Here is a 12,982-nt window from a genome sequence, read left to right as displayed (position 1 = left end):
AATATTAGACAGGTAGATTTTGTGGCATTTAATGATGAATTTCATTTATTCAGTTTTGTCCATAATCACCCTTTTATAGTTTTAGTCCTCAGTATTTTACAGATTTGTTTTTACTGAAGATTTTAATTAATGTTAATTTTAATAATTAATCTCATGTTCGGACCTAATTAGTGTTGATGGGGTAAATGACTTTCTGTCAGTGAATATGTAGTTACCCTGTCTTATCACTTGGACACACAGTGTAATGAAATCCTTTGCATCAAGCTCTGCAAATAACGTTTCTTTCCACAGAGGTGCTGCCTGTGGAGGAAACTCTGAATCAGCTCACAATAGAGTTACAGGTTGGTTCATTCAACAAACTACACATTGTCAAAGACAAGTTTCTGTTGTATTGTGATGAACACTTGTTTAATAGCTTTTCTGATTATGATTCTAACATTATTGTCCACATTGTTATGTCGTCTCTGTTATTGTGCCTTTCCATGTTGATGTCACTGTGGTGTATTTGTTCCCATTTGAATGTATATGCAGAGTCCTTTGCACCAATGATAATTACTGTAATGGCTTAATCTAGATGCATGTGGCTAAAAAATATATATTTTTTGTTGCCGTACTAACCAACAGAAGAGGAATTCAGATTAATTAAAACAATGAATGCTGGGGAAGGAACTATTTCTTTTTACAAGACTGTAAGAAAGTAGAATTTAGCTTAGATAATGATAATGAGCCATTAGCTTCAGGGGATGGATGCTATTACAATATTTTCTTTGGTGACTGAAAAATTTTTTTTGGTCATTAAAAAAGTCTTAAAAAACAATTTGTTTTGGAAGTCATAAAGAGATGAATGGGATAATAAATAATCATGGCTTTCAAGTGTTAATACAAGTCTCTTAGCATGTTGCACGCTGTTATTAGCAGCCTTTCACACAGAGAACAGCATGAGTTGATTGATTGATGTGTTTAATATGAGTTTTCTCCAATGATCCAAAGTCAGGCAGACTGCAGACACCCCATTGTTGGTAGGTGTAAATATGTTAGCAGGGAAACCAAGAATCCTGTGATAGAATGCTACAGAAATGTATTTTGGGAGGACTGATGCATTCATACTGCTATTACAGGAAAATCTTTCTTTCTGACCCCCCCTCTCTGTCCCCATCAGCTGCAGGAAGGCCACGAGAAGGTGGCGGAGCAGATCAGCAGGGACGTGAGCCAGCTCTGCTCCCAGCTGGCTGCTCTGTGGAGCCGCTTCCTGGAGGCCGCTGTGCTCAACCCCCACATCCTGTCCTACCTGGCCCAGGAGCACCACACGCTCAGGGTGAGAAGCCACAGCCCGTCAAAGGCGTGCTTACACAACAAAGCTCCGACGTCGACATTCGCAGTGTGTTTCTCTGAGCCGCCGTTCAGATAGCCTCCCTGTTAGAGCGCAGTGATGGTGATTTGTGCTGATATGTTTAAATTTAGCCGTTTCCGTCCCCGGCACCCACACTAAAATACAAAAATGCTACAGAACAATCACAATGGTTTCATAACAGCTGACATTTTAGCTCTGTAAGCAGCTCCTTAAGGCACATTGTGACCAGTTTTCTTAAAGGTTTTCGAAGCTATTGAATAAAATCTTCTCACTCCACACTGAAATGATCTCGGGGCATATATGTAAAGTAAAAATAGCAGTTAAGCTAGTTGCTATGACAAAGACACCTCCATATTGGACCAGGACATGGGTTTCATATGAATTTTGAGTCAAAGGTCAGAGTTATGGCTTTGAAGAAGGGAAGTGATCTGTGAGTGCTACAAAGGGAATTAGCGAAATGATAAGATGCCATTCTACACCCCAGTCACTTAAACCCAGCTGAGCAAGATAATATCATTTCCAGCGCAATTTCTGTCTAATCACTGGGCTGTTTAATATGAATATGAGCTTCACAGTGGAGTAGCTCTCAAGGCTCTCTTATAAGGCACTGTTTCGTCTCAGTTGTCTGAAAATAATGAACATGTTTGCTTTGGCATTAGATTACCCTGAGGGGATACTGTCATGCCTCCACCCACCAGTGGAGTTAGGATTTCAATTAACACTTATTGTGTAATTATTGTGGGGTGAAGATATACCAGAAATAGTGTTCCTGGTGATTTGACTGTCACAGTGGCTGGCGCTCAAGGATGATGCTTTCCTAATCGGAGCTGGAGAAGGAGAAAGCTTTTGGGGCGAGCATGTGTCACAGACTGGAAGAAGTGATTTGAATCTGCTTTTGCGGATGTGTGACTCGATGCAGCTGACTGTTTTCATCATCTTGTGTTGCGATGAGATTAAAGATGAGACTGAGGCTCCGCCGAGGTGAAAATTGTTTTGTCTATTTCTGGAAACACCAGGTCAGGAGGTTTTCAGAGGCGTACTTCTTCACCGAACACCCCAAAGAGATATCTCTGACTTTTCAGGAGGAACTGTAAGTGACAGCCCTCTCAGAAGAAGAACAATTAATTCTGTGAATGGTGAGAACGGGAGGGTTTATGATCTTGTTGTGCTGTTTCAGAATCAACAGACATGGCCAGATAGCTGCAGAAGTGCGGAGCTCAGACTACCTGACCAAGATGCCTCCTTTACCTGTCGAGTGCCTGGACATTGATGGAGACTGGAACAGCCTGCCCATCATCTTTGAAGACAGATATGTGGAGTGTCCACAAACAGGTAAGACAAAAGGTGGCACAATAGAAGACAGACGACTCTTTCTTAATGCTTAACATAAGACAAACATGTCTGCTCATACTTACAGGCATATATTTCCTATGCTCTGCAGAAATTGATAGCTGCTGACTTAGCTTCTGAGCTACTCTGCAGCTGAAACACTACACACTCACCCGTTACAGGAACCTCAAAGCACATATACAGTACACTGTTATTATAGCACAAGCTTGATGGGACGGAAGAGCTAAATGTGGTACTTTCCTTCAAAAAGTATGTATTTGTTATTCATTCTGTTGTCCATTCAGTTTACCACTTTAATATGCAGTGAAATCGAGGGTTTTGAAAGGACAGTTTTCAAGTTCAATTTCATATGTGAAGTCTTACATTTGTGCTCTGTGCAGTTTTCAGGGGCTGTCTTCAGTGTCTAGCATAGTTTACTTCAAATAGTATTCTCTTTGCCACTTTATATGCACAATAGCAATGATGCTGCTAAAGTAAAACTCAGATTGACCGATATGATGTGCATTGTTTTTGGAAATATGACTTCTGATATACAGTCACTAGAAGTCTGTGATTCAGCTTTTTCCCCATGGTGTAATAACATCAGAGACACTGTTTCAAATCTGTGCCTAACTGTCGTGATAGTATCAAAGCATATAAGAACGTGTTATTATTTACTTATTTACTCCTAATGACTGATTTTTGCTTTTCAAGACCAAAGGTTGACTCTACAGCTCCACTGTTTTTGTCTTTCCAGAGTGGGTATCACATGTGCCAATCACTGATGGGCAGACCAACTCAGATCCTGCCATCACTCCTCCCACTGGGATTTTTGAAAGCGTCCAGGGAGCCAGATCACCAGCAATACCCCTGGATCCCCTGGATAGTGATGACTGTATGGACCTGCCCACATATGTCTCGCTCATAGCAGAGCAGAGTAAGACCAGCGCCAACATCAGAAGTACCCACAACCTCATTCGGACTGAGGACGGCGCCGGACCCTCTCTAGCAGAGGCAGTAAACTTGAAGGCACCAGTGGAAAAGCAATGCCAGGTTGAAGAGAACTGCAATTCTGGTTTGACGCACATCACAGTTGAGCCTTGTGATGTGGATCCAGATAGAGGAGTAGAAGTCCCGGTTCTTTCCTCCAACCACAATTCCCTCATTTCCTCTAATAAGAGCAGTGATGGGTCCCCTGCTCATCATGTAACAGAAAGTACCATCCAACTTCATGATGCCACAAACGACAGCAATGTAAGTGAAAACAATGAGGAGGAATCTGATATTGCCATGCCATTAAATCACTCCATGGATGATGAGAGTGAGGATGTCCCTCTCATCAGCCTACCCACTGCCTATGCGCATCCAGGTATGCCTTCCTTTCCCGGTGATCTCAGAAAAGAGATGACTCACCGCGGAGGTCTGGCCGGCTCCAAGATCATGAAGCGCTCGTCCTCTGTTATTTCCGACTCAGGTATTGAGAGTGAGCCCAGCTCGGTGGCCTGGCCCTTAGAAGCTGCACTGCGAGGCCGACCTCCTCTGGACTTCTCCAGCGAACGGGAGATTCCCCAGCAGATAGTGTGTCGCCACCCGGTCCACCGCAGCTCTCTGGAGGGTCTGCAGATGGAGAGCAACGGCAGCCTTCCAAGTGCAGGCATACAGGCCTCGCTCACCTCTATTAGCTCTCTGCCCTACGAGGAGGACCAGCAGCAGAGGCAGCTCAGCAAACTGACCAAGTCCGTCTCTGCACCGCAGATTAGTAGCCCTGAAGACACTGAGGAGGACCATGTGTTGCTCAACCAGGAAACAGACACTAAGAGCTCAGTGCAGCACCAGGATTCATTCAAGATCAACTGCTCTTCATTGAACAGCAACCTGGATTCTGAGCAGTCTGAATCGTCTCAATTAGATCCGAGTTTAACAACAAATCTTGGCCATATTCTCAAGGATAATACAAACTCTGAAAAGTCAAACTTTCCACAGTACCTGTCAGAGACATGCAGAACCAAGTCAGTGTTAAGTGGCTTGTCTGAAGTCTTGCTTTTACAAGAGTCTGTCGAAAGCCCTCATGTGAAGGAAAGCTCTGTTATTGGCAGCCAGGGGGAGAATGTGAACCATCAAACACACATCAGTGGAGTAAGCGCCTCAGTGGACGATGTGCATCTCGTTGAAATGGAAGCGGCGCCCTGCAGCTGTGGAAGCAAACCATGTGTGTATAAAAGCGCAGCGGATCAGGAGAGAATTAACACCGGAGATGAGTGCCAAAGTTTCCATCAGGCCGAACGGCTTACTGCTGAAGACCAGGAGCGTCTGGATCCCTCCCAAACACCTGTAGAGCCTTCAGGGCTTCAACACTCCAGTGACCTGCCCAACAATGCCACCACCACACAGAGGCCGAGCGACCTTGCAGGGCTGATAGTCAATGATGTCACATCACCTGTTGACCTCAACGGCATATCAGCCAGCGAGAAAGACCCTTTAGACTGCCAGACTAAGTCCTCTAAGATCCCCAACTCAGGGCTGGCCTTCGTGAATAAGAAGATGGTGGAGGTGGTGAATATGTCTGTGTCCTGTGCGCCGACCTGCCTGCCCTTTTCTTCCGTTCTGAGAGACTCTCCGTCCATCGGTGGAATGTCCGCTCGCCAGGCTACCTCACCTATCACCCATCAGCCGCTGGGCTCCTTCGGTATCATCTCCTCGTCTTCGCTCAATCTCCTGAACATGGATGACGAGACCAATGAACGGATGCTGAAGTGAGTTCATGTTTTAGCCAAACTTAAGCCAAAGGCAGGTGAGAATAGCGCCTGTCTGACTTGTGAGTCAGTAAATAACGTTTCAGAACATACAGGCCCTCTTGCAAGGAAAACTTTGTAGGAGTGAGATTATAATCCACACCAACTACAGGAAACAAGGCCAAAACACAAGGTTTTATGGGTGTGCGGAGACGGCTCTTGACATCTGGTGCAAGAAGCTGGCAGTTCCTCGTACTTGGAAAGCCTAGCATAACAAACTGAAGTGAGGGCAAATTTGAAGCGAGGAAGTCAAGACGAGGTGAAATGCCTCCTGAGTGCATTAAATCACATCAAAGAGTGCAGACAAATCCATCACGATTAGCTGAGAGTACAAGAACTGAAATCGGATTTGTTTTGACTTCTCCGCTGCTGAAATCTGTAACCTGGCAGGATGACAGCGTAATGAAACTTAGAGAAGCTACTTGTAGGTCTGTGGGACTTCTGTATGAGCCTCGGTTGGCTTGGAAGTGGGCAGTGTGAACTAAGATTAATCAAATGCAAAAATGCGTGGCAGGTTTTCCATTACATTTCGGAACAAAGAGAAGAAAACTGTAGGTGTGATTCACCTCTGAGAGATGTACTTTTGGTGTTATAACTTATTTTTTGAAAACAAAATCTGAGATCAGCATTTTATCGCTGTGTACGTAGCTAAGATTGTGCATTATTTGCTTGTCTTCGCACATTATTGGAAAGTTCTTTTTCTCTTTATTGCTAACATTTTTTTTTCCAAAAAAGTTTCTACAAAGCCAAAGAGGAGCTGTTCAAAGAGCTGAGCTTTCAGGCCAGCTTGTACAGCGACCTTCCTCTCCTGGCATCAGATCTGCCCTACTTCCCCCCCGAGGAGGACGATGAGGAGTTTGATGACGGCATACACCTTGTTGTGTGTGTCCACGGGCTTGATGGTGAGTCCGCATGCAGCTGAATATTCTGGTTCACTGCGGACAAATCACCACTGCCAGAGTGTAATAGTTATTAAATTGACACGGCATGACACTGTACATCTTTTTTTTTAAATCTTTATTATTATAAAAATATTATTAGCATTGTAAATGTAATAAAGTCTCTGAGAGTACGTTCTACAAAATTAAAATCTCACTTTGCACTATGTAGTCTGTGAATACTAATTCGTTAAAACAGATTCCAGGTGTCTCTTAAATGATTAATGGGCAGTCTTCATAAGAGCTGAGCCAGAAGCTGCGTGTGTAATTTCCTCTTTGCTTCCAGGAAACAGCGCAGACCTTCGGCTGGTGAAGACTTTTATTGAGTTAGGGCTGCCAGGATCCAGGCTGGACTTCCTCATGTCTGAGAGGAACCAGGTACATTTGCAGATGAAGGCGACGGGACCGAATTGATAACCTGTACAGTCGCATTTTCTGAGAGTGCTTTAAGGCAATTTGCAGAGCGCTGACTGCTGTGCTTTTCTTTGCCGTTTCCCTGCAGACCGACACGTTTGCAGATTTCGACACCATGACAGACAGGTTGCTGGATGAGATCATTCAGCATATCCAGCTCTACAACCTCACCATCGGCAGGATAAGGTCAGACACTCAGCTTTAATACTGTGCAACGTACACATTAACAGCTCTACTTGTGATTGATTTGGCAGAAATCAGAACAAGGGCAATCATCAACTTGTGCAGCATTTGCTTTGGTCAGTAGATGGCAGCAGAGACTGAACATTGCTTCTAGGACTCGGCATGAGCGCCTGAACTTAAGAGAATCACTGTTTCCTGATATTACATACACTGCACAAACTCGGAGTGGATAAGTGGCACAAAATGGATGAAAGGCTCTTGTCATACAGTGCCAATAAGTTTCTGACTTTCACTTCATAGAGTAACCTCTTTTATTGCCTAGCTCCAATCAAATTAAGCTATTCATCTTCCTGCTTAATTGCCCTCAATGTGCCAATTTATTTTTTTTCTCTGAGTTTATACCCAAGTTAGTTATCTTTCTTTATTGCGGCGTATTCTCTAGAGAGTGCGTATCAAAGACAAAAAGCAGTGGACTGCCACAATAGCATCTGGTTCTTTCCACATTTCTTCTATATTTAGTTTGGTAGGAGACGGATGAGAAGGAGCAGACATGGCGTTGAGGGATTTTGGGTAGAGCTGTAACAGAACAGTAATTAAATTAAGTGACAGGCGTAGCTTCATGGATCTAGTGTTTCCCACTGCTGGGAAGATACTATTAATTTATATGGTATGTTCGCTGTGTCTGTATCATTAAGTTGTCATTGCCTTTGACATTGTTCAAACACTAAACAAGCTAATACATTTTCTGTGATTAACAATGTTGTAGCTAAAATCACCAAATAGGCTTCATTGGAACTCGTTCCTACTCACAGAAGAGTCTATAATAAGATATTGCAGAGTGTCGTACTGTAGGTCAACAGCGTTGGAGGCACTGTTTTTCCAGCCACCCACTCAAGTAGCAAGTTTATCTCTCTGAAAGTTGTTTGTCTTCGGCCAACAGCTTCATCGGCCACTCTCTGGGGAACATCATCATCCGCTCAGTGCTGACGAGGCCTCGCTTCCGCTGCTATCTGCCCAAGCTGCACACTTTCCTCTCGCTGTCAGGCCCACACTTGGGAACGCTGTACAACAACAGCACGTTGGTCAGCACAGGTGAGGCCACCGTTCGGCCGCAGGGAAAAACGCACAGTGCAGATGTGCCGCATTTTGATGTTTCGTGCTCCTCTGCAGCATCTGCTCGTCCATCTGAGAATATCACCTATATGTGTGTTGCGTAGGTCTGTGGTTAATGCAGAAGCTGAAGAAATCAGGATCCCTGCTGCAGCTCACCTTCAGAGATCACGCTGATCCACGGAAAACATTCCTTTATCATCTGAGTCAGAAACCAGGTACCAACTGAAAGCGGGCAAATTTGAAACAGAGACAGTATATTGACTGCCTCGCTGTTAAGACTATTATTTGAAAGACAGTCTATTCAAATATTCATGGAAATGTTGTCATCTTGTCTTTTTTGTCAAATTTCTGTATGTGTCAGCTCGCTAACACTCAAACCCCTGCCAGCAAACTGAGAAAGGCCTGTGAGAGGCCTCCCCACTGTGTGAGTGGAACAAAGCAGTCGTTTGTCACACAGGCTTGAAGAAGATAAGCCTGAAAACACTTTTTTACCCCTCCAGTGCCGTGGCAGGCTGACAAAATGATCCAAACCCTGTCATTGGAAACCCACCAGTGCGCTCTCTTAAAAGCGCACTGACAGGAGACTTGAGAAAAAAACGCAGTTTTATCGTATCAAGCCTGTCTTTGTACTTTGTGATTGTACTTTGCGTTTTACAACCAATTCACTCCTTTCCTCTGTCTTCCCCCCTCTCCACATCTCTCTCTCTCTCTCTCTCTCTCTCTCACACACACACACACACAGTCTGCAGCCTCATTTACTTGTTTGTTTTGTGTCCTTTTAGGGCTGCAGTTCTTCAAGAACGTGGTGTTGGTGGCGTCTCCACAGGACCGTTATGTTCCTTTCCACTCGGCTAGAATAGAGATGTGCAAAACTGCTCTTAAAGACAGGACCACAGGTCAGGAGTGCATGTGTTAGTGCTGTATTCAATGCTCTTTTCTTCTCTTTTCAATATTTCAGAACAACAATTCCACTCTCCTCATAGCTGTGCGATTGATGAGCACCAATCCTATAGCAGCGCATCTGAAAGCATCACTGTGTGGAACTAATTGGGATCATTTAAAGTGACACTCATTCATCTTCCAAATTAAAAGTTCAATCATAAGTAATAAAACAGACCCTTGCCCAATTCCATGCACTCATTGGTTTTACTGCCACAGCCCTGTTTGGTCTGGTATGACAGGCGGTGGTGGCGAATGTTTGCTAATTTTAGCGAGCTCCTATGGTGTTCAATTAGTCCTAAAACCCACGCACATACAGTCAAAAGCAGGTGCGTGCATGTAATATAAGTGCACAGAATGGTATCTTGAGGAACAGCTCTGAGTTGGCTTGACTCGACTTGCATTGGCGGATGTAGCCTTCTTCGTTGCTGATGAAGAGGATATAACAGAAATCCCACTATTATTGCATGGGGATAGATGTGCTTAACACAGTCTGTGGGAGTAATTGGTGCCAGTGTCAGTAGAAATTTAAAAGTGTGATACTTCGTCCTGACTGATGACTTCACTTCATAGATCACTTAAATTGTGTGAGAAACATTTGTGTACTATTTATGGTTTGTTTTTTAATGAGTCAAAATAAAGATATAGAAATAAACAAGACAGAATTGCAGAGATACAATAAATAAATAAAAGCATCAGAATAAAACTAATGTCAAGTTAAGATAATACACTGCAGCAGCAGTGATGGCAAGGATGGCAAACCACCAAACAATGGTGAATAATAACTTATGCTAATCATTGTGTGTCTGTCTTCCCTGCCTGAATTGACTCTGACCTGCTGTGTTTTTAGATGTAGGCGATTGTTCCCATCGGTGTGAAACAGAATTCTTCTGCAGGCACTTTATTATATTGTAGGCTGTATGATATCTGCTGTGGAGGGCTTTAAGGGCCAATACAGAACACATAAATACATAAAGGATTATATAATGAAATCTTTAAACGAATAAATAAATAGATGTATAATTGTAGTCATTCATTTATTATTTATTCATACATTTATTTATCGATTTATTTATTTATTACACTGTCATTTATCCATAGTGTCACTTGCTGCAGTGAAATAAATAAATCTGTCAGCTTCATCCATCAAAAGTCAAAGGGCGGACTCCGCCCTGCGATTGGTGGTTGAACTTAAATCTTCTGCCTTTGCCTAAGCCAAGATGGCAGCACCACTGCAGATCTTAATGAAATCTCGCGTGCTACAATGGTAGATATGTTGGCTGTAGCTGAACAGATGGAGTCAAACGCCGACTCCTATGCTTTTTAGATCAGACTGAGTGCTTTGCTGAACGGATCGGAATGATGTCGGCCCTGAGTGACACAGAAATTAATGAAGCTGTATTCACGATCCTCACTGAGGTGGTGCAGCACTGAGGCTGCAGAGTGACGGAGGGCTGCGACGGCAACGCCGGTCGAAGCGCAGAGTTACATATCATAGCCAGGACCAGCAAAATAGCAGCAAGCTAATGTGTAACATCAGCTATCATAAAAGGCAAGCAAGCCAGGTTTACCTATGTATTAGTGCTGTCAGAGTCCACCCCCTGACTTTCGATTGATGATGTTGGCAGATTTTTTCATTTTGCTGCCGGGAAGCTCCACTATGAATGTGCAAATGTGTAAATCTATAAATAAATAAACACACAAATAAATGTTACATTTATATATTTAATGTCTCATTTAATTTTTGAATTTGTTCTATAATTATTTAGTCACTTATTTAAGCATTTACAATATTATTTATGTATTTAAATATTCAGTTTTGGCCCTTAAAACCCCCCATATTCTACAAAATGGACTGATTACAAATGGTCTGTCAGTATCAGTAGCACAGGGGAAAACTCCCAACGAGCCCTCAACTTCAACGATTGGCAACTTATTTCCCATCAAGCATTTTGCTTCTACACCTCATGGAGAGCAACTGTGGCGCCTAGCCCTCCCGACTGCACGCCTCTTTGTCCCGCAAGATTTGCGGCCTACGGCAGTCGAGCATCCGGCAAAAGTCATACAAGATTATTAACCATCATGCAGTGATCACTGGTGATCACCGGTGAAGACAATTGTGTAGGTCTACGTCGGTCTGGCTAATCTCAAACAAGCCTGTTGACTTTTGAGACTTTGGAGGCAGGGATGGAGTAGACAGCTTTGATTGGCTGTTTGGCTTGATCACTGATGCAGATGAAAACAGGCAGTTGTCTGAGAGAACAACCATTTGCATGCGGCCATCATGTCGGAGCAAGTAGCCTTTAAAATGAACATCTTTAGAGATTCCATTTTAATATTATTTGAAGGTACAGATTTAGGTAATTGTATTGCACTATAGGCCTAAAGCTAGCTAAATATTTGATTTTTCGAAAGCTAACATCACCTTGAAAATGTCTGAGACAGTGGATATTGAAAATAACCAATCAAAGGAGGGGAAACATCAGCTAGTGTCTATTCCATCCCCACCTCAAAAGTCTTAAAACTCAACTTAATGAGGGAGCGAATGTTGATCAGTTGCAAGCGCATAGAGATGGTCGAGCTGGTGCTCCTCACAGTCCTGTGCTCGCGGCACCCCATATGTGCATGGAGAGAAGATATGCTGCCTCACAAAGATGCTTTTCTGCTTGCAGATACTGTTCTGTGCGCTCCAATCACGTGCACGTGCCTGTTTTTTTTTGTGCAGGGGTTTTGAGACTAATTAAATGCCATGGGCTTCGGATAGATGTTGCTGTGTAACTGACATTAAGTCAGTCTGCTGACTCTGTAATCTGTCAAACAAAAGTAGTGGATCTTTGTTTCAGCATAAACCATTATCCTGTGATCCGCTGTTCAACAACAGTCAGCTCACTTTAAGTGTAGCAAACATGAGGCTTCTTAACTACAGCACTACATCATAACTGGATCTGTCCTTCTGAAAAAAATAAATAAATTCAGGGTTTCTTTAATTGTGTTGTCACATTAATGTGAAGGAACTGTGTTCAGTGTAGATTGGGCATGTCTGGCCAACGCCCAGTCCACTAAATAAGGAATCTGCACAGATACTGATCAGTGTATCATACCAGTGCATCACTAATAATTCATTTCATTACACTTTTGCTAGTTTACCTTACTGCTTTGTTTTAAATTATTCAGTGGATTCAACTGGATTGGGCATTTCTAAGAGATTATCCTCTTGATCAGCACACTTCAGCCAGTGTGACATGATGACCACATGTGAGCATGTGGTCATCATGTCCTTAAAGTAATATAAAGATCACTCATTAACACATTATATCTTGTTTAATGGGTGTACAAAGCACACATTTTGGTTACATGGGTGGTTATGTGCCAGACTACAGTATTTTTTTGGCTGGGATTTGAATTCAGAGATGTATCACGTGAATAGTAGGACTCACTGGAACTTTTTTTTTTGCACTGAAGGGCCTGTGTACACTGAGATGATCAACAACCTCCTGCAGCCACTCGTGGAGGCTAAAGAGTGTCGACTCATTCGCCAGAACGTGTTCCACGCTCTGCCCAACACGGCCAACACCCTGATCGGCCGCGCCGCCCACATCGCCGTCTTGGACTCCGAGCTTTTCCTGGAGAAGTTTTTCTTAGTGGCAGGGCTGAACTACTTCAAATAAAGGTGCTCACAGACAGAACCTGTTGGTGGCTGATTTGGAGGATGAGGTGTTTACCGTCACTTTGTACAGTATAATCAGTGTATATAATCCCTGGTACCCAAGAGGCAAGGCCTGTATATCCCATGTTGTAGGATTGTTAGCAGCTGTTATTAAAAGATCAGTGTATTGTGACTGTTTAAACTGCTGACTCAGAAGTCTGAGTTTGACGTGTAGCCATGCAAAACAAGACATCTATCACAGGATTGATTGTAGATG

The 12,982-nt window shown here is 43.3% G+C and overlaps 1 protein-coding gene across 1 annotated transcript in view; it reads left to right on the top strand.

Moving 5' to 3' along the window:
- fam135b (family with sequence similarity 135 member B) overlaps positions 1 to 12,727 on the top strand; it is a 37,326-nt gene extending 24,599 nt beyond the window's left edge. Inside the window, exons 8-19 of the mRNA XM_041955601.1 lie at positions 292 to 341; positions 1,160 to 1,315; positions 2,368 to 2,441; positions 2,529 to 2,683; positions 3,438 to 5,433; positions 6,208 to 6,374; positions 6,697 to 6,788; positions 6,913 to 7,010; positions 7,948 to 8,099; positions 8,225 to 8,335; positions 8,903 to 9,016; positions 12,522 to 12,727. Of these exons, the coding sequence (XP_041811535.1) occupies positions 292 to 341; positions 1,160 to 1,315; positions 2,368 to 2,441; positions 2,529 to 2,683; positions 3,438 to 5,433; positions 6,208 to 6,374; positions 6,697 to 6,788; positions 6,913 to 7,010; positions 7,948 to 8,099; positions 8,225 to 8,335; positions 8,903 to 9,016; positions 12,522 to 12,727 (3,371 nt within the window). The remainder of the gene's footprint in view (positions 1 to 291; positions 342 to 1,159; positions 1,316 to 2,367; positions 2,442 to 2,528; positions 2,684 to 3,437; positions 5,434 to 6,207; positions 6,375 to 6,696; positions 6,789 to 6,912; positions 7,011 to 7,947; positions 8,100 to 8,224; positions 8,336 to 8,902; positions 9,017 to 12,521) is intronic.
- Positions 12,728 to 12,982: the final 255 nt, after the last annotated feature.

Source organism: Chelmon rostratus, chromosome 16, assembly GCF_017976325.1.
Source record: "Chelmon rostratus isolate fCheRos1 chromosome 16, fCheRos1.pri, whole genome shotgun sequence".
In the NCBI taxonomy this organism is placed as follows: Eukaryota; Metazoa; Chordata; class Actinopteri; order Chaetodontiformes; family Chaetodontidae; genus Chelmon; species Chelmon rostratus.
This window is presented reverse-complemented; position numbering and strand designations above follow the sequence as displayed.